Source organism: Lasioglossum baleicum, chromosome 7 (assembly GCF_051020765.1).
Source record: "Lasioglossum baleicum chromosome 7, iyLasBale1, whole genome shotgun sequence".
Lineage (NCBI taxonomy): Eukaryota > Metazoa > Arthropoda > Insecta > Hymenoptera > Halictidae > Lasioglossum > Lasioglossum baleicum.
The window spans coordinates 8,748,749-8,775,721 of record NC_134935.1 but is presented as its reverse complement, the minus strand read 5'-3'; the positions used below and the strand labels follow the sequence as shown (position 1 = coordinate 8,775,721).

The window sequence follows — 26,973 nt, the reverse complement described above, 5'->3', positions numbered from 1 at the left end:
GACACCGACAATATATGGGACACATTTCACAACAGATTTTTGCGCTTTGTACATTAACCGAACGTAAGACGGTGTCGTCGTTTGATATTTATACAGATTACGGATATTAATTTTGTATATTACTGTATTATACAAAGACGTTACAAGAATGCGTGCCTTTGGACACGCGCGGTTCGAGAGCAAAACAATTACCAAAGAGAAGATAATCTTGTTGTATGTTTTTCAAAATAAAGAAAACAACTGAACTCTCTACTAACGCCGGCTCTCTGCTTCCTCGAGCGGGATCTGGCGCTCTGTTCGCGGCCAGGTACAAAACAAAACAAACAAAAGTGGCGAGTTTCGATGCCGAAAGACGAATGAATGTTACTTGTATTACACAGAGTTTATTACCGATTTGCTATGTACAATGGCTTGCCTATGTAAAATGAAGTCGTTTCTTATCAAAATCTCTCGCCGAACGTTTGAATGATAAATCAACCCTCTCCTTCGCAACGCCGCCGCGCCTGCTTCAACTCGTTCTCCGTCCTCTGCACTATCTCCAGCAAGATCTTTTGCTGCATATCCTGCTGGAGCTTGTCCTCCAGCTCATCCAACGCTTGACCGCCCTTCATGAATGTCTTCAACGAGTGCGTCGTGCCGTTTGCTATTCTATGATCCGTCACACGGTCTTGATTGTAATTGTACGTCCTGATCTTCTCGTTCCTGGACTTCATTCCTATTTGCTTCTTGCGCAACCTGCTGATGAACGAGGTTTGCTTCTCAGACTGCTGATCGTACAGTATACTCCTCAGTTTCATCAGCGCCCACTTTTTGTTCTGATGCTGCGACTTGCCGATCTGGCAATTCACGCTTATGCCGGTCGGCAAATGGGTTATCCTGATTGCCGAGTCCGTGGTGTTCACGTGCTGGCCACCCGCGCCGGACGCTCTTTTCGTTTCTATCTTCAAATCTTTCTCCTCCAGCTCAATTTCTATGTTTTTAGGCTCCGGCAATACAACCACCGTAGCCGTGCTCGTGTGCAATCGTCCAGATCTCTCTGTCGCCGGTATTCTTTGCACCCTGTGCACTCCACCCTCGTACTTCAATTTCCTAAACCCCTCTGGACTTGTTACCGCCATAACGGCTTTCCTTATACCACCCAACTCGTTTTCATCCAAGTCTATCATGTCATATTCCAATCCAAAGTAATCTAAATGTCCAGTGTACATATCCAATAGGTCCTTGGCAAACAGCATTGCCTCCTGTCCTCCCACACCTGGTAGAATCTCCACGATAACATTGTCGTAATTCTCTGTGCTCAGATTCTCTAAAATTACTTCCAATATTTTGCTGTCTATATCCCGAAGCTGCTGCTCGTAAATCACTTCCTCTTCTTTAGCCAGTTTCTTCATCTCTTCATTCTCGCGAGCTGGAAAACAATTTATTTATTATATTGATAAGAGCGCTTTAAACTTGTAGACAAAGTAATGGAACCATGCTGTTTCTTATAGTACTTACTAAAAGGAGAATCCAGTACTCTATAGAGTGCTCTATATTTTTTAGTACATACAGCGTATTCGAGAAACTCTCAACCTGATTATTTATATGGCAGCAACTGTTACAAAGTTTTTAGATTTCTCCAGGATACCAATCGAGAAACTTCTTGTACCGTGCGCATCTTTAAAGGCTGAGTTATAGTTAAAAACTGGAGCTCGCATCGTCTCCCGTCCTGTAATCTTCTTTGGCCAATGAAGAAGCAACGAAGTACAAAATAGTATACATTTTATCTACGCAACCTTTCTAGATTCCCTAAAACGAAAAATTTCTACAGAAACGGTTCCATTACTTTGCGACCCGATCTTTCGAGAACTCACCAAGTTCCTCCAAGCTCTTCAAACTCTCTATTATGCTGAGCTTTTCGTTTAACAAGGCTGGCACAGCTCGTATTTTCAAAATCTCGCCTATACCTTCGCTTTTCACGTTTCCATTCTGATGTGCGTTCACCAGATGATTCAAATACTCTTTAACAGTCGCATCTTCCGCGAGCGACTTCGTCGCCGTATAGAACGAGTTGCCACAAAGTGAAGGGATTCCAATTTTGAGGTTAGGTAACAGCGGAACCCGGGATTCGAGAGCCTTGATTTTGCCCACAGCATTGAACACGCATCTTCGTAAGAGAAACATATTCCGGGGCTGATCGTGCGATCGAAAATGCCTGTTACACGATCATAAAAATACTTTCAAGAGAAATTGCATCCCCTCGACGTGCATTGGTGTTTTCAACCATTTTCAACTATGTAAAACGAGCGACGCGCGTCGTCTGCTAGCAGTATGGAAAACTTCGAAAAAGCAGAAAACAGTTGAACTATTTGTGTCGTATTTACATATTTTTCCGAACACATGTGCTGAAAATTAAACAGCGTGGAACGAATAATTCGTCTATTTTTCTACGATGAAAAACGCATTCTCGTTTCAATCAAGAACAACAAAATATAAAACGATCGACTATTTGTAACTCCTTGACTTTCCTCTATTGGTAATAGCAGGTTGCACACCATTTCAATAGTTTTTACAATCTCGATTCAATTAAGTTTATCCTGCTGGGATGCTACTGAAGAAAAAACACGATACAAGAGCACAGCGATCTTTTGTAGAATTTCGATTTCGACAGCGATCCGAAGCTCGTCTCACGAGTTCTGATTATATATCTTACGACTATATGTTTTAGTTAAATCTTTGCGAAACATAAAGGCTGTAGAACAGCAACTGAACAGCAACGGTTTCGTTGTTATTTCATTTATATATGTACATATATTGTGTATTAAAGAGCACAAAGGTGCGTGAGAGACGCGCGTGCGGAAGTGAAACGAAAAGCGTGTTCCACCGATTGTATCGATTTTCTAACGAGTACACACGATTCGCTGCTAATATATACATATTTCTGTCTCGTCTTTGTAACATATTATAGATATGCAACATCGTTCTACAATGTATGACACAATTAAAGGTACGCGTGTACACGAGTCACCACAAACGGATAACTCGTGCATCGAATCAGTGTACCACAGATTTTCATAGTGTATTTACGTATTGTTCGTTGCGAAAGACACGTGTTCAGGATACGAAGGTAGGAATTTTTCTCGATCACAGAATTGATTTGCTGCTAGCTTGTTACATACGGTTGCTCTGCGTTTAGTAAAAACGATTGTTCCGTGTGCAAACGAGTTTGGTTCATTTCTGATAACGTAAAAAATCGTAGATTCATTACTCGATCCATCTGTTTGTACTAAAAACGTCTTCGGGAATTACGATAAGAAATATAAATAATATCGCGATACTTATCTCTCTTCGGTTTGAAATTCCTCGATCGTTACCGATCCACTATCTCGAGCATCGTTAGATTGCGGAGCTTTATGCAAATTATTCTTTTCATAGATTATTTTCGAGAATGCAATATTATAGAGGGCTAATTTATTTTAGCGAATAAAGATTCTTATTCATGGTGAACGTGAAGTTGAAACGTCACTCTATTTATTGAGAACGTATATCTAATATACATGTATTTAGATTCATTGTTAGGTATACTTATATTGTAATAAATTAATATTTATTATATTTCGGATCGTATTTTTTACAGATTTTTCGTACCATACTTTTCACTCTTTCCGACGATAATTCATTAGAATTATTGCTGTATATGTATTATGTATAGAAAGTTTCTTTTTTATTTACGATAACAGCAAACGTATAATGATTAGCATTTCATACATTTATAGCAAAAATATATACGTAAGTGAAATACAGAACAGTGAAGGTATTGAAAAAATTTAAGAATATTGAAGAAGAAATACATTTTGCACTAACTCCTGTTTCCTACAATTAATACAGAACATTTTTATTTTACGTAAATATCCGCAGTCTAGTAATGATGTTTGTCTTCATACAAGATGTACAAAACTAAGAAATCTTGTTCTTTATGTATCGTTCGAATAATTCCTTGTACAACCATATATTTATATATTTTCGAGCAGGGGTGGTGTTTAACCCCTCGCCAAATAATATTCTTTCGCAGCTACACTGCTTAGAACTTTTTTGTTCTGAATAAATTACTACATACATAGGAGACTGACTTGATATTATTTGGTAGGGGGTTAATACGTTACACGTAAAAAGTTGCAGCGAGAACAATCGCGAAAGATATGTTGCACGCGGTGAACAAAAGGTACGGTGAGCATGACTTTCTGAAAAGAAGGTTGACGATTTGAAAGGGTTAAAGCGTTTGCACATGGAACGATGGAGGGCAGCAGTCGTTTCATGAAATAACGCTGAAGGTAATTCAAAATGTTGCTCAATTCGAAGTAGGTAGCTCTGATATTTGGGACAAGTTTGCCAAGCACGAGAGAGGCGGGTAACGACAAGCAAAAAAAGAGAGAGAGAGGGAAAGCGGGAGAGAGAGAGAGAAGAGAGTGAGAGAGACAGTAAGACACGCACGGTAGACCAGTATAGAGCGGCACGGGCAGCTACGATCGACGATATTATTTTTCATTAAAACAAGCACCACGGGATTTTCGAAAAATACGTACGTTACGCGACAAGGTAGGTCGTAGAATAATTCGCGATACGTCGAACGCATTCGACAGCGACAGATAACACGTTTGTTTTATTGTTGATTAACCGAGAGAATCGGGATTCATTCGAATTGTATTTATGTGCAGGCTTTATAATATATTACATACATATAACGATATCATGGAACCTCGCGAGGGCTGCACGCAAGAGAAAGTGCAAGAAGGAGGTAAATCGAATTAATCATTCTTTCCTAGATTAATTTCGCACTCATGATTCGCGCTATTTTTATTATATAACAGCGACGTTTGTTTGCGGTAAAATCCACCGTTTCTATTATCCCGTAACCTTCCAAGTTTTTGAACACGGCTCGCTGACTATTCGTCGGGGATTCCATTGTGATAATGTTTAACGAGCTTTTAACTTACGTTTCCTATTAATGTTACCTTTACTTATGATTATTTATCAAACTTAAATGATCCGTTTTAGCTCGTCAACGTTATAATATTCACGAATCGATGCTGTTCACTTTTATAATCTCGTTTAATTAACATAACTTTAAAATCTATCACACAAGATATCTTTCTTTTTCTAATCTACTCCCACCTGTATTGTCACGTTTAAATTAAAATAATTTTAATAGAAAATATAAATTCGGAGAAATTATTTGTTTATACGAAATACATTATAATCGTAAATATTTATTTTTCGTTCTATATCAATTGTATATTTTAATTTATATTAAAAATGAAAATTCATGTTGTAGAATATGGATTCTTCTGGCAAGATTACCTTGATGCCACAGAAAGCGTTGAGGTGCCACAAATTATGTTCCCACACGTGGAACTTACGCTGCAGAGTGGCATCGAAATTGGCATGTCGCTTGAGGTACCACTTTCAAAAACCGCAGACGAGGAGAATTTGAAATTTTGGGTAGCTTCGATCGTGATGGCGTGCGGACCTCTGCTGCGCTTGAGATATTTTGGTGGGGATGACAGATCCTTGGAATTCTGGTTCAACCTCACCAAAGAAGCTGCCCACGAGCTTGGCTGGTGTGTGAAGAATAATAAAAAATTAGAACCTCCTGATATCGTAATTCAGAGGTCTCCGGACTGTGTGGAAAAATTGACAGAATTTTTAACAACAGCCCGGACTGTTCCACCTGAAATGTTATCAGGGGTAAGTTGCAAACTAATAATATCATTCTGTAACTTCAGATTTCTGAGGCTACTCTTCCACTGTTAACTCACCATTGTCTATAGGATGGTCTCAGCATGACAGAGAGAATTAAACAAGGCATGAAAGTTGAAGTCGGCGACACTCTGCATCCCTACAAATTATGGGTGGCCACGGTAAGCAGCAATGTATAAATTTTCGTTTACTATTATCATCTTTTCCTTACCTATTCATTGATTTCAGATCATAGAGAACATAGGAGGACGTTTACTATTAAGATACGACACACCTGGTTCGTCGCGCAAAGATTTCTGGATATTCTGCACATCGGAACACCTTCATCCATATGGATTCGCTTCCAAATCGGATTCGACTTGGTTTTTAGAGCCTCCCAGTTGTATAGTAGACATGCATACATACGAGCAATGGAAAGATTTGTTAGAAACCATACCAAAAGATGGTGATCTACAAGAGGAATTGTTTAACAACAGCATAGAGCATCGGAAGCATGGATTCAAAGTTGGCATGAAGTTGGAGGCTCTCAGTCCAAATGATCACATGAAAATATGTCCAGCTACCATCATTAAAGTACTCGATGATACTTACTTTCTTGTACATATTGATACTTATGAAGAGTCTTCGAAGGCGATAGACACAGAGACGTTTATGTATAATAGTACTCAAAAGAACACATGGTTGTGCACTGCTGAACATCCGTATATATTCCCAGTTGGTTGGGCTAAGAAACAGGACATTAAGTAAGCATGCTATACTTTAACCCTTTGTACTATAACTAAACGGAGTAAGTTTTATTTGAAGTACTTTTTACACCGAGGTACATTTCGGGAAATAATTGCGTGTGAAACTTCAAATGGGACACTCTGTATAGGAATACCCAAAGAAACAACTAGTACTAACTCTAAAATTTCATTCTAAATTATCAGAATCACATTGCCGCAAGGTTGGGTCCCAAAAGAAGAAGAGTTCGACTGGGACGCGTATTTAAACGAGACTCAAGGAACTATAGCAGAGGAAGGACTGTTTTCTGAGAGACAAAGTGCAGTCGATGCAGGTTTCGAAATTGGAATGCGATTGGAAGCAGTAGATCCGGGAAACGAGAACATCATATGCGCCGCGCACATTACAAAAATCGTGGACAATCTCTTGTGGCTGAAATTAGATAATTATGATAACACATGGCCGGAGCATATAGTCGACATGCACAGCCTGCAAATATTCCCTGTCGGATGGTGCGAGTCCAATCACTATCCACTGAAACCTCCGAAGGACTACGTAGAAGTATGTAAAAAGTTGCAAACGCCAGCAAAAGAAGAGAAGAAGAACAACGTTCTGGATATACCGATATCCGAGCCACGCTCTTCCTTATGGTGCCCGAAAATATATTTTAATTACCGTTGTTTCACGGGGCCTATGATCTCGAAAGGGAAATTGGCAACTTTACCAAAAGCCGTTGGACCTGGTCCCGTGATTTTGGTCATGAGGGAAGTTTTATCGATGATCGTGTCCGTCGGATACAGAAGCGCACGTATATTAAAAGTGCTGCAATGCGATTCGAAACCGGATCCCGGTTACCACTTAGAGGTTCTGAAGGCGAAGCATAAAAACAACACTTATCGCGCTAGCGTCGCTGTGGTCACGTCGGGAGACATGGTGACTGACTTTTGTAGGAATATTTGTAAAAAGTTGATGGTGTGCCCAAATCTCTTCGGGCCATTACATGTACCTGAAAATGAGTGTCCGGATAGGTGTCACAAAACGTCTAAAGCCAAGTTCAGTGAGTATCATATTTTATTAAACTGTTTCCTCTTTAGGAGTGAACGCTAAGTTTACGGGATGCATTCTAATATTTTGAATTCACCATTATAGAGATTGCAAAGATAAGAAATTATCTTGTATGCATAATAAATTGTTGAAAATTTGGATAGACACGCACACTCGTTATTTTTATGAAGTAACGTATTCGGTACACAAATAAATTCGGTACCCTTTTTAGTGATTTTATTTGTAAAGAAAGTAAAAAAATCATTTTGTAGTACTTTTTCTTATCTAGTTGGTAGATTATATGATATTCTTATATTATATTATATAGATTATATTATATTCTTGGAAAAAAGACGGTTTCCTGGTTCTGAAGTGATCGATGCATTTTGTGGCCTCTTCAATGGATTTGTAATGCTCGATCCTAGTGTAAACTAATGTGAATTATCGTTTTCTTTCAGCTGCATCGGTAGGAACCGGAAAAAGAGGAAAGCCAAAAGGTTATACCAGCATCATGGTGCAGAAACCAAGGCCATGGGGTGGTAGAAAGAAAAGGAGACGAGGCAGATGGGCGAACAGGGAAAAAGAAACGCACGATGATTTCGATCACGAGGACGAGATGCCATTCATGTCACTGGACTTGGCGAAACACGTGTCGAGCATCGAGGAGTCTTTCGAGGATACGGAAAGGCCGCAGCTCTCCGAGATAGATATAATGATTCAGAAGGGTTTGGAGAAGGTGGAGAAGTCGGACGACTTCAAAACCGAACCACCCTCGAGCAACGCCTCAGAAGACTCCGGAAGCTCGTTCAACGACAGAAAGACGAAAGACAGAGGAAGTCCCAACAACTTGAGCAATAAACAACATTCGTCGAAATGTAGCCAAAGCAGTACAGTCACTAGAGCGAGCAAAAGGGAACGGGATTGGGATACAAGCATCGAATCTGATTGCTCGGAGGCGGATGCAGAGTATGTTAGGATGCAGAAGAAACAGAGACGACCTAAAACGCGAAAGCTGGATTCCAATCCCCTGTTCTGGACCGTCGACGATGTGTTCCGATATCTGAGGAAAACGAACGATTGTAAAGATATCGCGTACAGAGTCAAGCAAGAGGTATTGTATGCAAGATGATCTAACACTAGATTTACTTTTAAAGAGAATAGTCAAGTTTGAGTAGTACTGAGTAGTATTGAGTAGGCTATACAGATTTATTGAATTTTGCAGGAAATCGACGGACTAGCGTTTCTATTGTTAAATCTGCCGTCTCTGACACAGCACATGAAGTTGCGGACGAGTCTAGCCATGAAACTTTGCCGCCACGTGGAGCAAGTCAAAGTCACATTCTTTCTACGCCATATAAACGAAGTAGAACCAGAACAGTATCAAGTAGTATAACTCAATTAACTAGGCAATTCAATTAATTTTAATTATTTATACAGTGTAACATATAATATGTCGCCGGGGACGCGGTGACCCCAGATGTGTTTAATTGTATAGTGTCGGACAGAGTGATTTTTAGTTTATGCGAATGCAAGACTGCGTTACTTTTTAGATAGGGGTTACAATGCGTTTAACCGTAGCACTGATCTACTTAAATTATCTTCGTCATTACAACTCTATTTCTATTTTTATCAAATGATGTAACATTGGAAGAATACTCGAAGCCACGGAAGACAACGTTCATTCTGACGCTGTATAAAATTGTACAAAATTGTCGATTATTATTTCGTTACGTAGCTAGCCGTATATCGGTATTCATCATAGTACAAAGTATTCGATCTTTTATTTTGTAAATTGTCAATAAAATATGATGTATTCATAGTCACAACGTCATCTGAATTTCGATAAGTGTGTGTCGACCCAAAATGTTCGCAGGTTAGTCGTTTTCACGCGGCTAAATCTAAACTCGCAACAATGTTCTCTCGCGTGCCATGTACCCAGTTTCTGGCTTTTTGAAACTTCGCCAGATTCTGTGCACTGCGTTTCGAACGTGAACGACGAATGCATTGAACGGGATCCGTGAAATTTCTCGTTCGTTATTTCTTAGAAGAAAAACAAATTGATATCCACTGGATGCCTATGTATTTTATTAGGTAAATGAACTTTTATTATGGTTTAAGAGAAATTAGTAACGCACAGAGTCAGTAGACTGTGTTATCGTGGAAGGGGATAAGAGTGACATTTTCCGCAATTCTTGAAATTTTATTATACACAGAAGAATGGAACGAAAGGGAGAACGTTCACTGTGAACGTGTACATATTTAGCATCGTGCGTGTCGCACGAGACGCATTCCGTTTTGTGCACGTCCCATCAATCGTCGCCAAAAGAAATGGCGCGACTAGGTGCTTCGTAAGCAACGCTCGTTACTCCACGTCTCCACGGTGTGTGGTCCGACAAACTATCGCCAAATATGCTTACGCGCGTAATTGTTGCCATAATTTCTGAGCCGATACCATTTTGGAAGGTCCCCGGTATCGAGAAAATCGGTTGATTTTACTGAATACGCAGTCATAGGCATCGCTTGACCTACATCTTTTTTTCAGGTTCTCGATCGAACGTTTAAATTTACGCAGACGTACTGCTTATCGCCAGACAGACTCGCCATTGGCTCCTTTCGATGGTATGCCGAAGCTATCTTGTTACAATATATGCGTTAAAGAGTTGCCGGCTGCGTATATTTCCACGAGAGACGATATTCTCGGCGAGAGAGTGCGGAACAGTGCGGAATGCACTGTTCAATTAACACTCGCATGCCGATGCTTTCTTGCATCTGCCGTTACGTCACGGGAACCGTTTTAAACCCGTTCGCTATTTTTACAGAGGTTATCGACAATTGGCGGGAACCTCCCGATAACTTCCGGTATTGTTCATTGAGACGAAGCAGAAATATTGGTAAATATTTGCAGTGTGCCATAACTAAATCCTTGAATTATTGAATTATACACGCCCCGTTTCACAATTATGAAAACAGTACAGCTGTTTTCACTGGGAATAAATTAATTAATTTATTGGTTGCTTTACAATCTGATTCTAAATATATGTATCGATGGGGAATAAAATAATTTTCAATTATGAATTAGTCGTGTTGAGAAGTCAATTTTGTTGTTGGCTGCTGAGAAGTTCCATTTTGAAACATCAGTTGTTATTTATATTTTATAACGTTCTGTCGGAGTCGAATTCTAGGTTTATTGATTTTTCGAAGTCACGCTAGAACTGGGATTTTCAACGGGAATTGTATTCGCACGTTCGATGAATAGATCTCACAGGTCGAATAAGGGCGCGTCAGTTACCCCCATGTAACACAACGTCATATTTAAAAACGTATCGTTTCCCCTGTTCGGAAAGTATACGCAGCTGCACTTTAGAAATCCTATACATAGGAGCATCGTTTACTCAGAGGGCGCGCCTTTTTCGAATCTGGCGCGACAGATATCTTCGATCTACCTCGACCGTTATTGGCCAACGGATACCTCACTCCTGTAAGAGTTCGTTCACACCGGATGTTCGATCGATGATCTTCGCCTACGGATTCTACACCTCTGAACCTTCACGCGAACCATGCTTACAATTCATTTCATTATTGTTCGTCGTATCGAAGCGATGCATTCATACATTTTATATTATTTTCTCGTCTTATTCAAACTATTACAAGATGTATTCCATTATCATAGAATTTCTGTTCCTTCCAGTTGACTTCGAACATTTTTATTTTGCATAAAGATCTGCTGTCTGTTAGCAACAAATGTGATACGAGACGAAAATATGCAGTCTAAATAGTTATTAGATTGTGCAAAGAGGGAACAAAAAGTTGTAAAAAATTTTGTTTTAATTTCATCCTTCCTGTATAATAACTAGACTGATCTTTATGCAAAATAAAAATTGTTTGCAATGATTGCGAGAAATAGCGACTAAGCAGAATATCCTTTCGTTCTCTAACATAATTTCAACCAATTACAAAGAATATAAATTTTTCTGTCATTTTAAGTTTAATTTATCCAATTTTGTCGCACATGCATAAAATCTAAAAATATAAAAATTCTTTTCCTTCGAGAAGACAATTAAAGAAGTTCTAAATATATTTGCACCTAGACACAAAATGGTACAACAAGAGATTAAACGTAACTTATTAATCACTAATCAAGTGGTTCGCGATTAGCATGTAAAACAGGCCGAAAGGTGGTTAATCGTTTCGTAAACATAAACAGCTTATCGTGATAACATCTATATAGAGGGGTCCAGGTTGTGAAAGCTGCCTAAAGTGTGGCGTTAAAGGCGCATCGGTGTGAATCAGTGTGTCAGCGAGTCGGCTAGGGTGGGGGATCGAGTCTGCAATACATGAAACGTGCACATCTATAGGCGGTACAGTATGGTACAGTACCGTACGGTGCGTTACTTGTGCGAGTCAGTGGTTTTTCAATGATGCCTTGGTAATGACGGGATTCTAACGTTCGATCGCTTCCGAAAACGTTGAGATAGGTGAGAGCTTTGATCGCGTGCGTCGATGTGTTCATAGTGTGTTCGATCGAGGTATCGTTTGTGGGGAACCCCGTTGAAACGAACGGAATAGCGTCAGCGATCAATGTTGGTTCGCGGGTGTGCCCGTTCGTATGCCCAGCCCAGTGTGTGTTCCCTTTTTTTCTTTTTCGGTTAACCGTATCGTGGAAATCCGCTTTTCCGACCAAACTACGGATTGTTACGTTCGACATCCGATTCAACGACTCGAGGAGGACCTACGGTGAAAAATCGGTGTTCGTTTCCCGGGCGCGATGTTGTGATCTCGAAGGACGGCTCTGGTGAGATCATCGTGACACCATCACCTGTTCCCGACGACGATCGTGCCGCGACCCGAGAGACCACCGAATCCGGTTTACATTGTGCTCTCTCGGCTCGTTCCCTTTTTTTTTGCTTTTTACCAGGCTCACACTTCCGACATTGCCACCCTGTGCGAAACCGTTTGATTCGGATTAGCCGGGCACGCTGACACATGTCCAATCTATACGTCGCTTTTTCTGCTGCTCGACAGAACAGAGCACGCCCATTTTTCACGTCTCCATTGGCAACACGCAGTCCTCGAATGTTTCCTAAGGATTCGAAAATTCTAACTCGACCGCGAATCGAAACGTTCGTTGATCAGATTACGGGAAAGTGAAATCGAAACGGAATATCGTCGGCCTCATATGAAAATTGCCCAAAAAAGTAAAGTTTACAGGAGGCGAATAAAACGATTTATGTAGAGCGAAACTATTTTGCTTCACACATAGATTTTTTCAAACTACATATGTTTGAATTACCCTCGAACCGCAGAAATTGAAGTACCTAACAAGGCGAAGCTGAAAACTCAATTTTTATAGAAAATGGACTTAGACAGTTTTCATATGAGGGCGACGATATATTTTTCTATTACTTCGAAGAGTTAGGATACTGTCGAATATCTCTGTATTCGGAAATGCGGTTTCTGTGAATTATATGTTGTTTCAAACGCTTCCGGAAGATCCTAAGTTTTCGTAGGAACTGGTTTTCGAATTAGAGGGTCGATTGTCACCCAAAGTATCAAAATTATCGATTACTTGATGCTTGTCAATTTTTCAAATTACACAGATGTTGTGCAAGAAGTAGCATCAAAAATATGTTGCACAAAATTGCTGAATAAGACTGTAAATGGTCTCGAGCATCGTCAATAGTACAATTATAAAAATGATCCACCGTAACGAGGGTTAAATAATACATATATTTGAATACGGTGCACAAGATTTTTCGAGCACTGTTTACCTTTATCTAATCGTTCTGACATTTCAGAGTTATCTTCATTGCAGTATTATTTCGGCGATCGATCGTTTTATTTTCATTCTACCAAATTTCACCATCGCGTGTGTTATTAAAAGATGTTTCGGTCAAATCGTTAGTTGAAAATATTCTGAAGAACAGCGTCGAAAAAAGTGAATGAATATGAATCGACTAAATGACGTGAATCGAATGAATGTCGAAAAACAAATAAAAACAGTGATAAATAAGTTGAAATAAAAATGTTGCTGAGCTAGAATCGCATGTACTAAAACGGACTACCACTGCGGCCTGTAATGATAGGCGCGAAGTGGTTCGAAACGGTCCGCTCGGTGTCATTCGAATTGAAAAAAGAAAATCAACTATGTATTATGAATGGAGCATAGTAGAGAGTGAAGCTGTGCCGATGATTTCATTCGATAAATTCGGTTTGAATGGTGCAGATTGAATGGATGAATTTCCGGTTTCTGTGTCTCGTAGTATTTTCGAACTGGCGAAACGAATTTGGAAATTTTATTCGCGTCGATACACGACCTCTCGGCTGTCTTCGTTCCGCGATCGATTCGAATCGATTAAACTTTTTAATTTGATTTATGCTTTTGATTAAAGAGCTCGATACCATTAAAAATCAAAGTTGAATCAATGGTTCGATAAAATTGATAGTCGATCATTGGTTATAAATAGACTGCGGATCTTTATGCAATTATCACTTTCGAGAATTTTCAAAAAATGCTAGGATATAAAATATGACAGAATTTAATACGATTTTAATTTATTTCAGATCTAAAGAGGCTACTTCCATGGAAAATAAGATTATTCCACTTTCTTAAAATTCGTCTACAAAAATTGAAAATTGCATAAACATCCGCAGTCTAGTTATAAATATTAATCGACGATTGATTCATTCGAAATCTGACAATTAAATATTTATTTTGATTAAAATTGACAATGAAATTTTTCAATTGTGATCGTCGTTTGTTAATCGATATTATATATGTTGTCCAACGTTGGACGCATTATTGTTAAATTGGGGATGTTTATTTTTTGTATTTTATAGATAAAGAAAATACTGGTCGATCATGAAGCTAATCGTGTGCATCATCTCGACGCTGGTACTGCAGGCATCGGCAATAAGTGAGTATAATTCTGTCAATTTGTTTTGTGTCGCAATGATAAATTTTGATGTAACACTTGCCGATGTCGATCTATTATGATAACAGTCTCTGATTTTTAATTATAGTTCGTATCCTGGACATTATAGGAGGTGAAGGAATTGTAGAGTTTATTCGAGAGAGATTTGCTTATCACAAATCTAGTTTTTCATAACGAACCGCATTGTTACTGTACATACAAAATGCTTTATAGGCATATTGAAGTATAGAGAATTATCGCTACGTGTTTCAGGAATTTCAGAGATATAGTTTTGTTGCTTTTACTTGCTTTAGTAGCACTGGTTTTGCTACGTGAATTTTTCTTTTTACATTATGACGCTATGTTACATTAAAAGCTTGTTTCCATTATTTTCATTCGATCGGATGTCACTTATCGTTGCATTCCTTTCCATACGTTGTGTCTCGATCGTTTAAATAGTTATCAATGATTTTCTTTTTTATTATTTTGTCGATTAATTTTCTGTTCATTTCATATATAATTGCTTAGCGTTTATTTAATCGAGAAGTTCAACTTATTGTTGTATAGCAAAAGCAGAACATACTTCCATGGTGTATCAATCATGCATGTTTGTCATTTCTCCCTTTCATTAGCTCAATCTCCACCACGGATATCCAAACAACCCCCGACAGATGAGCAGCTGTTTCAAGTGGCTCAAGCAAAGGTTAACGAGAACGACAAACCATTTCTAATAGAGTGTGAAGCAGAAGGAGAACCTGCTCCAAGGTGACGTACATGTTACTTAAAAGTGCTTTTCTCGTAACACTTTATCTACCGGAAGCTTTAGAGTTGTTGGTTTATAATTGAAGTTTCTGTTGTGGTCAGAGGATCTATTAAAAATAGACTTCCAAAAATGATGGAATAGTCGCTGGTAGATAATGTGTTAGTTGATTAAGACACTATGTATATTTCGTGTAAAGTACATTTCAGTATTGTAAAGTATTTAAAAAGGTCTAATCAAATTTTTATCTTCTTAGGAACACAGAATCTCTGAAGGAAGGAGTATATGTTTATTTCATTTGCACTTTTTATACATTGGTCTACAAGTATATTTGCATATTTGCGCAAAGATCCATAGTCTACTAATAATAATAAAATTGATTAAGATGCACTAGTAATCGTGCACGTGTTTACTGAAAGAATGCAATGATTCAGTAGGAAGTAGCAATTACACGATAGTGCAACAATAAGTTCATAATTTCCAAGAAGATTCCATTCATGCACAGTAGTTTCGTTGCACTCGTACTCAAGTGCAATATCTCTGTTCCGTAAAGAAGCCAGAGTAACTGGTCTTAATTACCAAGATGACCTCATAGCTTTAGGGGGGTATAAAGTTACAAGTACCGATAAAGATACCTTACTCGTGGTGTAAATTCTCCAAGCATGGGAGTGGTCGTTATTGCGATACCAGAAGTAAATAAACAACTAAATATAACACGATTTATTTTAGTTTCTCTTTTATTCGTATTTACAAGAGATAAAATGTACTTTTTCACCGGATTCGTTTGTTTTTAGCAATCATTGTACCAAACAATTATCTGAATATCAATTGTACAAGTCATACACATTTTGTTTCGAAATATTTAGACTTTCGCATTTGAATATGTTCAAAATATTTTTCCATTAAGAAACAAAAAGTTTGGTAAAACATGTGATGCTGTAACATGAAATTTATATTGTAGTACAATTCGTTTAAATATTAATTCGTAGACAGCGGGTCTTTATGCAAAATAAAAATGTTCTACCTGAATTGCGACAAACTGGAGTGAAATAAACATTTATTTTCTTTCTTAACCCTGTGCACTTGGAGATATTTGAATTCGAAAATTAAACATTTCTTTCAACGTAGAATATCTCCATTCCCTATGATTTTTTAAATTTTATGAATATGTGGTTGGTATAATACCTAAACGTTTAGTAATTGATTAGATACCGATATATTTAATAAGCTAAACAATATTTTGAATAATGGTACAGCAATCTTCAGTGACGCCTCAGAGTCACCATCCGAGTGCTAAGTACTTTGAAATTCTTCTAATGTTTTTACTGTTTTAAACGACACCTACTCATCATTGCCATAAATGTATAATATAACGCTGTCTATTAATTAGATACCGATGGATCAAAAATGGAAAGGATTTCGAGTGGCCAGCCTATGACGATCGCATTTCTCAGCAACCAGGCAGAGGAACATTGGTGATCTCAAGGCCCCGTGACGAAGATCTTGGCCAGTACCAGTGCTTCGCGGAGAACGAATGGGGTATAGCCACGTCGAACTCGGTTTTCGTCAGGAAAGCTGAGCTGAACTCCTTCAAAGATCAAAATCCGATAAGCTTGGACGCCAACGAGGGACAACCGTTCAAGCTGACGTGTCAGCCACCGGACGGTTGGCCAAAACCGAACGTCTACTGGCTGATCCAGGACACCGCTGGAGGTATCAAGTCCATCAACAACTCTCGAATGACCTTGGACCCGGAGGGTAACCTTTGGTTCAGCAACGTTTCCCGAAACGACGCCTCCGACGACTTTTACTACGCCTGCGCTGCAACTTCTCTGTTCAGGAGCGAATATAAATTAGGAAACAGAGTTCTATTACACGTTATCTCCTCGGGCGTGTCTGCCAGCCAGAACAAACACGAGCCTGAGAAACAGTACGTCAGCAGGAAAAATGAAGTTGCCTTACGCGGTAAGAAGATCGAATTATATTGCATATACGGCGGAACGCCGCTGCCACAGATCGTATGGAGCAAGAACGGCGAAGTTCTCAGGACGAACGATAGGATAACGCACGGGAATTATGGGAAATCGTTGATAATAAAGCATGTCAATTTCGAAGACGAGGGCTCGTACACTTGTGAAGCGTCTAACGGAGTGGGAGATGCTAAATCCTACTCGATAAACTTGCAAGTGATGGCTGTGCCGTACTTCACCGACGAACCGGAAATAATCAATGCGGCGGAGGACGAGACGGTCGAGTTCAAATGCGCCGCCGAAGGTGTACCTGTCCCGGAAATCAAATGGATACACAATGGAAAGCCGATTTCAGAGGCGCCACCGAATCCGCGCAGGAAAGTCTCGGTGAACTCCATCGTTATCGAGAAACTGACGAAGAAAGACACAGGAAACTACGGCTGCAACGCGACCAACTCGCTGGGCTACGTGTACAAAGATGTTTATGTAAATGTGTTGGCTCTGGAGCCTGAAATCACGGATGCGCCCCCGGATATTTCTACCGTTGATGGTAAGACGGTGAGGATTACTTGTCGAGTGTTCGGAGCACCTAAGCCTGCCGTTAAATGGATCCGCAACGATCAAGAGTTGACTGGTGGTCGGTACAAAACTCTGGAATCTGGGGACTTGGAGATCGAGAATGTAATTTTCTTGGATGCGGGCACTTACACTTGTCATGCTTCCAATAAGTTCGGTCAGGTTAAGGCCACTGGTACATTGATGGTCAAGGAGCACACCAGGATCACCGATGAACCAGAGGACTACGAGGTCACTGCGGGATCTACCGCTACCTTTAGGTAATTGTTGGATCGATGAATATACTTGTTATTAGCAGTCCGATCGAAAATGTTTCTATGAAATGTAGCATGATGTCAAGAGAGCTTTCATGTGATTATAGCAAACTTTTTGTCAACTCTTTTCTTTCATGATTTTTCAACGTCTCATAAAAAGATTTTCGTTCGGACTGCTAATAAAAGAGTAATCTCTACTGGTCACGATTCGTGGTTCACACTGTATATACAAATTTTGTGTTGCGGTAAAAAGTAGGAGGTTATTATAGAATCTTAATCTACGCAAACTGAATTGATCTTTCGTCGTACCATTTGATAGTCTCCCAAAAAAACCCTCTGTGGCAAGTTTCAAGTCGGTATCCCCGCTACAAGGGTAGTTATAGGGTAAGCACGGTTTAACGAATTATGCTCATTTCTTCTGTTCTTCTTAACAAAAAATTACGAAAAAATTCATGAACATTCTGACTAATATAGCATACGCGACTGTGAATTTTTTCAGAATTTTTGACTGTAAAATCGTTTGAAGCTTGCCACACAGGGTTTAGTTTGGAGCAGGAACTTATACCGGTACGTAAAATACAGGTATGATATCGGTTATCACTGATAATTTCTGTTTCCTATTTAGATGCAACGCGGTAACCGATCCGAGCCTCCCTTTGACAATCGACTGGTTGAGCAACGGCGAGCCCATAGACTTCGAGATGGAGCCGCGATTCATTCGCAGCACCGATTACTCGTTGATGATCACGAAGACAACCGAGCTGGATTCTGGTACTTACACGTGCATCGCTCGTACTGAGCTGGACGACGCTAAGGCACAAGCGACGCTGACTGTTCAGGATGTACCAAATGCGCCGAAATTACTCGACGTACGTTGTATGGCGAGCGAAGCTTCCGTCCATTGGACCCCCATGGGTGACAACAGGGCGCCAATTTTAAGATACACCATTCAGCACAATACTACCTTCACGCCAGACACGTGGGAAGTGGCCAGGGACAATGTACCGGCCACTGAACAAACATACGTCGTCCCCATGACGCCCTGGGCTAACTACACGTACCGTGTGCTGGCTTGGAACAAAATAGGTGAGATTCGAAGACCAAATTCTGCGGAAATGAACAATATTTATATTTTTAGTGACAGTGATATCGCTATTCCACGATTTGAATTTTTGGAAGTTTGGACAAATTTTCGCAAAGACATCTTAATCATAAATATGTTTTGGAGAAATCGTGTATAGATACGTTATGTGAAGAAGCAGAAATATCTTTACGTGTTAATATTATCATATCTCCTATATCTGTACGCTTTGTACTCATAAAGAAGGTTTTGTGTAATAGGTCCTGTTTCCATAAATGTGCTCAATTCGTGTTAACGGTTTCCACAGGACCATCACTGCCCTCGCCGCACAGCGACGTATGCACCACGCTGCCGGATGTCCCTTACAAGAACCCCGACAATGTCGAGGGCAAGGGAACCACTCCACAAAACTTAGTGATATTTTGGACGGTGATGCCGCAGATAGAGCACAACGCTCCCAAGTTCATGTACAGGGTGTACTACAAGCGAGACATACCTGGCGAGAAGTGGACCATAGAGGATATACACGATTGGAAGAAAAACAATCTGGTAGTAGAGAATCAACCCACTTACCAGAGATACAAGATCAAAGTTGTGGCCATCAACGAGAGGGGAGAGTGCAGAATCGCGCCCAGTGAAATATCCGGATTTTCTGGAGAAGATGGTTCGTGCACTTACACTCTGTTCGACGAGAGTTACATTCTGTAAACGATTTCGCTAAAATTGATTGTAACGTTACAGTGCCGCTGCAAGCGCCTAGCAACTTCACGCTGATTCATGTGAATTCGAGCACTAGCGCACAGTTCTCGTGGAATCCAGTTCCCGAGGACTCTGTGCGAGGTGAACTACAGGGATACAAGATTCAAACGTGGACAGAGAAAGACGGCGAGAAGGGGATGCGGGAGATTGATATAAGAGGTGGCAAGAGGACCCACGCTCTCGTGAACAAATTCGTCCCGTTCAGCAAGAACTACGTCCGGATACTGGCGTACAACGGACGGTAATTAGAATTGAAATAATCGTTTTTAACGAGATTTCTTTCTTTCCAATATTTATTTTTTCCCATTAACCCTTTGCACTCCTCTGTCGAGCGTGACTCGACATCATATCAGGTCATTAAGTATGAAACTTGACAATTAAACATAACACACATTTCAACTTTCAAAAATTTACTTTTTAGTTACAAACAAATATAAGTTCCACAAATATAAATTACAGCAAAGTTTGAGAGCTATGTTTAATATAATTAGTAAACAAAATTGTTTAAAATAAGCGGCAGTCAAGGAACTGTCCTTTGAAATAAATAAAGCCCTGAAAATAGTAGGAAGTTGTTTTGGCAATAAAATTGAAAAATAATTCGGAGTGCAAAGGGTTAATGCTTTAAACATTCGACGTTCCAACGTCTCTGTGTTTTAGGCTGCCGTATTGGCATCCAAAAGCGATGGTAAACAAATTATTTGTTTCAGGTACGCGGGGCCGCATTCCGAGACGCTGAGCTTCGACACACCGGAAGGAGTACCAGGGACGATTCTCAGCCTAGAGGCGTATCCCATGGGGTCCAGCGCACTGTTCCTGGTGTGGTCGAAGCCTATAGAGCCGAATGGTAAACTAACGGGATACAGAGTTTACTACGAGTCCATAACTGGTACTAGAATGGGACCATTGTTGGAAAGGAAGCCGCACGTAATGGATCCAGAAGCTAGCAGTGCGAAGTTAGGGGATCTGGCGCCTGATACGAAATACCGTATACATATTCGGGCGACGACGAAGATGGGCGAAGGGAACGAGTATGTTTTTTAATTTAAGTCCTTCCCATCGAATTCCGGGAATATCCAACGCGTTTGATTCAAAGTTACGTTTTAACACTAATCGTACCACGACCGGTCAAATGACCGGTTTCATATTTTTTATTTTTCAATTATTGAAATTATGAAGATGTGCTCCCATTAGAAATGATTGCATAAAATTTATTCAAGCACATATTGTTATCAAAATTGTGATAAATCTAAATAAGTTCAGTCTTGTAATTTTTACAAAACAATGTATATCAGTCACCCTTTGTACTCGGTACGGTTAGTGTTAAATATACATATATACGACTCGAATCATGGACCCTTAGTTTGCTAGACCAGTCGGTCAATTCCATAACCCTCCGACGGCAGTGTCCGGGTCTATTTCGACTTATCCTACACAAATATTTGCTAATTTGGAATTCGGAAATATGTTGAAGAAATTGATAGATAAAGTTGTCCGAAGGTTAACTAAAAGCAACCGCGTGCCTCCAGCGGCGAGCATATAATGGCATATATTTTTTTAAATTAATGAACCGTTCTTTGCTCGATCAGCTACTTCATCGAGCAAATGACACGGAAGTCGCAGCCTCCGGACACGCCTCGGTTCACGTGGGAGGCAATTCCGAAAGAGAACGGCTACTCGAACGTGAGGGTGATCTGGCAGCTGAATCTGAACGGAAATCCGGGCAGCCATTTCTTCGTAAAGTACAAGCTGAAGGGCGAGACGATATTCCTCGAGTCGGATCCGGAATATCTATTAAACACGATCGAAATCCGTGGCCTCCAAAGCGGCGAGGTATACGTAATGTCCATCGTCGCCGTGGACGGAGACTACATGACCGAGAGCGAACAACAGGAAGTCGAAACCAGCAGCGAAGGCCCCATCATTCAGCCGAAGGAGAACGTCGCGACCGCTGGCTGGTTCATTGGAATGATGCTAGCAATCGCGTTCCTTTTATTGGTACTTATAATCGTCTGCGTGATCAAGCGCAACAGAGGCGGCAAGTACGCGGTCCACGAAAGAGAATTAGCTGCTGGTCGAGGCGATTACCCTGAAGAGGGTGGTTTCCATGAATACTCACAGCCTTTAGATACAAAATCGGCGGGCGGACGAACGTCTTTGGCGTCGTCCTCTCACCAAGATGGAAAGCATCCGGAATCTGACACAGATTCCATGGCGGAGTACGGGGAGGGCGACACAGGTCAGTTTATAATCGAATAAAGGTCAATTTATATTAACGAAGTAATGAGGCAATTCAGGTAAGGGTATTTTTAGTACTGCACCGCTAGCGCACCAATTCCCACATGTGTACGCTACGTGCAGCCGGAAGTGTGATCAGAGATATTTCTGTTCAAAGGGTCTTCAGTCTTCAGTTTTCTTTCGTACACAGGGTGGGGCAACAATCTTTGTCCAGCTTGAATATTTCCGTTACTTGTAATAATAAGAAAAAAATTATACATACAAAAGTTGCATGGTATAGAGAGTAAACACTAAAAAGTATTTACATCACAATATTTCCCCCTCTATATAATTTTTTCATATTACATATTACAAGTAACGGATATATTCAAGTGGACAAAATAATCGCCCTACCCTGTATAGAACAATTATGTTCGTAGGAAATATATGCATAGGGTGGAGCATTTGAAACAGGTCACTCGAATAGCATCTCAAAAAAGCTCAAGTCGTTTGGTCCAATTTTAAAAACGATATTAGTCTTTAAAGGGAGTCCACTTATTTTTGTCCCCGACTGTATAAAACTGACCAGTTTTAAATAACCCACCCTGTACGTTGAACGGTATTATACATGTTCATAGTATTGATTGTAGTATTATTTTCAACTTATTGGTTTTTCTTTCTAGTCAGTATGTTATGTTATATTTTGTTTTTCATTTGGTGTTTTGCTTTGTTGCTTGACTTTATGTAGAAGGCATGAACGAAGACGGATCATTCATTGGCCAATATGGTCGACAACATCGTAAACAAGAGCCAAACTCACAAGCATTTGCCACATTAGTGTAAGGTAGGTCAACCGACGCTTCGAAGACGAATCGCGTTATTAATGGATTGCAGATTCTTGTAACAAAAGTAGATTGCAACAAAAATGGAAAGATGAAATGAAAAATTTTAAAGGATATATTTTGGTTTTTCAGTTTTGAAAAAAGAATTTTTCTGTTTTTGCATTTTCTTTAAGTATTAACCCTTCGCACTCGAAAATTAAACATTTCTCCCGACCTAGAATAATTCGATTCTATCATTTTTTCTCTTTTATCGATATTTAATTGATAAAATACCTCGTACAATGCTTAAATGTTTAGTAATTGATTAGAGATACCAACATATTTAATAATCTAAACAATATCTTGTTTAATGTTAATCCGAAATTGCAGGGGGTTGATGGAAATTATGTTCGTTTTCAGGACGTTTCACGGAGGATGGTTCTTTCATCGGACAATACGGGCCCAAGGGTAGACCAGAGGAAACGCCACCCATTCCAAGCGGCACTATGGCCACATACGTGTAACCTCTGCCATTATCTTTATCGAAGCCGCATAAAAGGAAAAAAACATTGTTTTCTTGTCATGAGAGCAAGGAGTCTCTTATCCTCGTCGGCCGCAGCAGCTCTGCTATGCACCTTGCGCTGGGCGCAATGTCCAACACTATACTGCCAATTAGACTTTTGGTTTTGGGTTTTATAGTTTACATAGAAGAATAGCTAAATGTTTCTAATAACGGAGCCGGTACGTAAGAGATCCCATAAGTCATGCACAACATTTGTACATTTTTGTGTCATCCGAAGACGTAAAAATTCCTCTTGAATGTTTCATACGTAACAATTTTAGGGTCACGTTGCTCTCTTTTTAAACAATTTCGAGGAACAACGTTCATCCGACGAGATTATTTCACCGCCAAGAAAAATAATTTGTTGGTCGGGCGGATGGGGCCGAAATTAGTTGCGCGCGAGTTCGTTGAAGATCTTTGACTAATTATAAAACCCAAAGACGATAGGTGTCTCATAGCGTTGCAAGCTATTTATGGACATAATATAGTAGAAAGTACTGTAGCATCGACCGTAAAAACGGGTCCGTTCTACTTGACTGGGCCTTCTTCGACAATGTTTACATCGACACTATTTTCCCAATGTTTTCATTTCGTTTCGAATATACATACTCGTGTGTACGACGATGAAAACATATAATTGGGACATATTGTTGACGCGAACATTGTCGAGGAAATCGCCGTCGGTAAAGTAGAACGGGCCCCGTAAAAACATTTTTCGACAAGGCCAGATTGGTACGGACACTAACCGCTTATCACAGGGTATACGAGTTACGTTTATGTATATTGTTCGAAGTATGTACTGCACAAAAGAGTGATGCACTTTTGAAGCTGCATATGAGGAAGAGAGAGAGAGAAAGATAGAAAAGATAATCAGTACCTATAATTCGTGTTATACAAAATTAGTTAGACTGGTGTTACTTGTATGCACTCTTGGAAGAAGAGAAAAGAACGAAAAAACAGAGAAAGGGACTGATGTCAAGGATAATTGTGTCGCAATCTGGCCTCGACTGATTCTAATTTTTAAACTAAAAAAAGAGAGAGAGATTGTTCTAAGTATCTTTAGATGCAATCGATTTTTACTCTGCCGACAGAGGGCCAAATATTAAACGAATCAGTGACTATCTTAAAACAAGTATTGTGCACTCGCACTTTCATTAACGATACACGAACGACAAAAACAAAAAGTATATGAAAGATATTATTATTAATGCTATCATATATTAAAAGAAACATTGTACATGCACTATAGTAGTTAAAGAAACAAAAAAAATATTTCACATGGCCTCTAATTGTTGCTTTTTGTATGTGAAACGTGCTTTAGCTGAGACAAATGAGAAGTCCTTTTATTTTTATGAATGTTTACTTTTCCTTTTTTTTCTTTTTGTAATTTTATTGTAATCCAATGAATATAGGGTATTTGATTATTTAATATATAAAATATTAAATATATATATATATAGAGACATATATTGATTATTAATTAATGCTTAGATTCTTAATGAAAGAGAAGAAGAAGAAAAAATAATGAATGCGATCACACAGGAGCAACTATTATTACGTTTTAGTATATAAAATGTTATGGGATCACGGATGATGATCAGAGTTGATTTCTACGAGAATAAATGTACGTTTTTTATTTACCACATTAAGTTTAGCATATACAATGCAATGTACAGGTTGTCTGCAAAAGTGTCGCGAGCAAATATGTCAGGTACAAAAATAAGAAAAGGTACAAAGTATAGACTTACAATACATGTGCGCGTAAAGTTCGTAAAAATCTATATGATACTTCCAACGAAAGAAATAAACACGCTTCTCAGCTTTCGCTTTCTGATTTGCTTTGTGGAACATTTTTCGTATTGGGCGTCGCTGTCGAAAAGACAACAAAAATAATGCATTTCCTTTGTGGCGACGAGCGTCGATGAGTCTCGATTGATATTTGTCAGGGTCTTTTTTGCCGATTATCCTGTACAAATATACAAAACTAAATGGCTTGGACGTCACGTAATTTTTACGAACTCTATACATATATGCATACGTATATAGAGGCGCCCGCGAGCCGTGGAGGATGTATTGTAAATTAATAAAGAGAAAAGAAGAAAACAATAATTTATTGTAAAGATACCGAAGTATATGATGGTGGAAGGAAAGAAGTAAGAAAGAAAGAAAAGTAAAAGCGCAGAGGCATATATATGTAATATATTAGAGCGTCATTTATTGTAACACATATGTATTTAAATTATATTTGCAAGGATAGGCATTGACGTCCAAGTCAGTTACAAAACGTACGCGATTACGTTCTCTCTATGTATTCTCTCCTAATCATACTATCTTTTGTATATTTTCGAAAATCGTCGAAAAACACTCATACACATATACACACAAAACATATACACACATACATTTAGCGTTCTCTGAATCTCCGGCCGGACGAAACACGTAGTATGCACTTATGTGAACTTCCAAACAAACGTTTCGTACGCGTAAGTGGCGTTTTGATACTTTTTAATATATTTTGATACTTTTTTTTCCTTTATCGTATTGTTTCATCGACTGTTATTATACACGACGAAACCGTTTTCTTCTTCTTTTATATTCTTCACGGTAGGGACGTAAGGAAGCGATTTTTTTCTCTCAAAATGAATCTCGTATGTTGGATCTGACATCTAGTTTTATCGACTTATTAACAAGTTTTATTTATATCGTTGCGCAACAGAGGCACCGTGCCACAGCGCAGAATTTACATTTAACAAAAAGGAAGAAAGAGAAACAAAGAAATACGACTGTACCACTGTTCGCTGAACAGTGCTCATTAAACGACGACAGGAGAGCACATGTTACGTACAATACATCCCGGAAGGAACAAACGGAGGCAAAAACAAATACCGTAGCGCAAACAAAAATAGAAATTTAATTTTAAACAAAAACATGTGTGCGCCTATCGTGCTAATCTTTTATTGTACATTGTCTTATTACTATTAAGATACCGATGCGTTTACCGGCAGGAAGATGCACGATTAGGAGACCCGAGAATCCCGGTGCATGTTTCTGACGGTGCCACCACACCGTTTCAATATTTTTTCTACGGCGTAGAAACTGACAGAGTTTAGCAACCTGGTTGAATAAAGTTCGTTTCATCTGTTCGCGGCGCGACGACGCGACGACGACGCGACGACGATGCGCCGCAATTATTATGTTACAACCGTTATGTATAAAAAACAAAGAAAATTTAATCGATCCGTCTTTTAGTTCTGACCGTTTATCAGCGATCACGATAACGCGCATTCCAACGCCTATGTAACATCCCCCATGTCAATAAAAAGATGATGAGTAAAATAAAGCGAAATCAACAAACGACAATATACGATTATCGAAGCTGTTTCTCGTTGTTAACGACTCTACTATGATCTTCAGTTTGTACGTACAGTGGTTGTACAAAGTATTCGTACATGTTTTAAAGAGGATAACTTTTTCAAAATTGGACGCAAGCTTGAGTTTTTTTATGGAGACGTTAGAAGTATTAGTTTACTAGGTAATGTGTAATCATTTTTTTTAATTGTTA

General features: G+C 39.4%; 3 protein-coding genes across 10 annotated transcripts; 2 read left to right on the top strand and 1 right to left on the bottom strand.

The window, feature by feature from the left end:
• Positions 1-363: 363 nt before the first annotated feature.
• Mrf1 (mitochondrial translation release factor 1) lies at positions 364-2,346 on the bottom strand. Its single transcript, XM_076427293.1, has 2 exons — positions 1,854-2,346; positions 364-1,408 (listed from the first exon to the last, which is right to left on the bottom strand). The coding sequence occupies exons 1-2, from the start codon at positions 2,161-2,163 to the stop codon at positions 474-476; spliced, it is 1,245 nt and encodes a 414-aa protein (XP_076283408.1). The 5' UTR covers positions 2,164-2,346; the 3' UTR covers positions 364-473.
• Positions 2,278-12,295, top strand: LOC143210400 (scm-like with four MBT domains protein 2). Of its 3 annotated transcripts, XM_076427235.1 has the most exons (9): positions 2,278-3,106; positions 4,339-4,575; positions 4,695-4,774; positions 5,312-5,724; positions 5,808-5,897; positions 5,965-6,479; positions 6,666-7,516; positions 7,962-8,614; positions 8,726-12,295. In XM_076427235.1, exons 3-9 carry the CDS (start codon positions 4,729-4,731, stop codon positions 8,894-8,896), a joined length of 2,739 nt encoding a protein of 912 aa, XP_076283350.1. In that variant the 5' UTR covers positions 2,278-3,106; positions 4,339-4,575; positions 4,695-4,728; the 3' UTR covers positions 8,897-12,295. The 3 variants fall into 3 exon arrangements, with proteins under 3 accessions (XP_076283350.1, XP_076283351.1, XP_076283352.1); XM_076427236.1 differs by lacking the exon at positions 4,695-4,774; XM_076427237.1 differs by lacking the exons at positions 2,278-3,106; positions 4,339-4,575; positions 4,695-4,774 and having other exon boundaries at positions 5,456-5,597; positions 5,763-5,897.
• Nrg (Neuroglian) lies at positions 11,839-26,771 on the top strand. Of its 6 annotated transcripts, none has more exons than XM_076427216.1 (12): positions 11,911-12,295; positions 14,341-14,417; positions 14,524-14,547; positions 15,047-15,179; positions 16,565-17,980; positions 18,600-19,060; positions 19,363-19,719; positions 19,797-20,055; positions 20,522-20,842; positions 21,401-22,050; positions 22,780-22,872; positions 23,270-26,771. In XM_076427216.1, exons 2-11 carry the CDS (start codon positions 14,363-14,365, stop codon positions 22,869-22,871), a joined length of 3,768 nt encoding a protein of 1,255 aa, XP_076283331.1. In that variant the 5' UTR covers positions 11,911-12,295; positions 14,341-14,362; the 3' UTR covers position 22,872; positions 23,270-26,771. The 6 variants fall into 6 exon arrangements, with proteins under 6 accessions (XP_076283328.1, XP_076283333.1, XP_076283331.1 ...); XM_076427215.1 differs by having other exon boundaries at positions 22,777-22,872; XM_076427213.1 differs by lacking the exon at positions 22,780-22,872 and having other exon boundaries at positions 11,839-11,978.
• Positions 26,772-26,973: the final 202 nt, after the last annotated feature.

What these genes read in the sequence shown, in the direction of transcription:
- Mrf1 (XM_076427293.1), bottom strand. Translation starts at nt 2,163, where the DNA reads ATGTTTCTCTTACGAAGATGCGTGTTCAATGCTGTGGGCAAAATCAAG. An exon ending in GAAGAGCTTGGAGGAACTTG is followed by an intron (nt 1,409 to 1,853) that starts GTGAGTTCTCGA and finishes ATTGTTTTCCAG; the next exon opens with CTCGCGAGAATGAAGAGATG.
- LOC143210400 (XM_076427235.1), top strand. Translation starts at nt 4,729, where the DNA reads ATGGAACCTCGCGAGGGCTGCACGCAAGAGAAAGTGCAAGAAGGAG. An exon ending in AGAGAAAGTGCAAGAAGGAG is followed by an intron (nt 4,775 to 5,311) that starts GTAAATCGAATT and finishes TTCATGTTGTAG; the next exon opens with AATATGGATTCTTCTGGCAA. An exon ending in AACGTCTAAAGCCAAGTTCA is followed by an intron (nt 7,517 to 7,961) that starts GTGAGTATCATA and finishes GTTTTCTTTCAG; the next exon opens with CTGCATCGGTAGGAACCGGA.
- Nrg (XM_076427213.1), top strand. Translation starts at nt 14,363, where the DNA reads ATGAAGCTAATCGTGTGCATCATCTCGACGCTGGTACTGCAGGCATCG. An exon ending in ACTGCAGGCATCGGCAATAA is followed by an intron (nt 14,418 to 14,523) that starts GTGAGTATAATT and finishes TTTTAATTATAG; the next exon opens with TTCGTATCCTGGACATTATA. An exon ending in GAAGGAGAACCTGCTCCAAG is followed by an intron (nt 15,180 to 16,564) that starts GTGACGTACATG and finishes TCTATTAATTAG; the next exon opens with ATACCGATGGATCAAAAATG.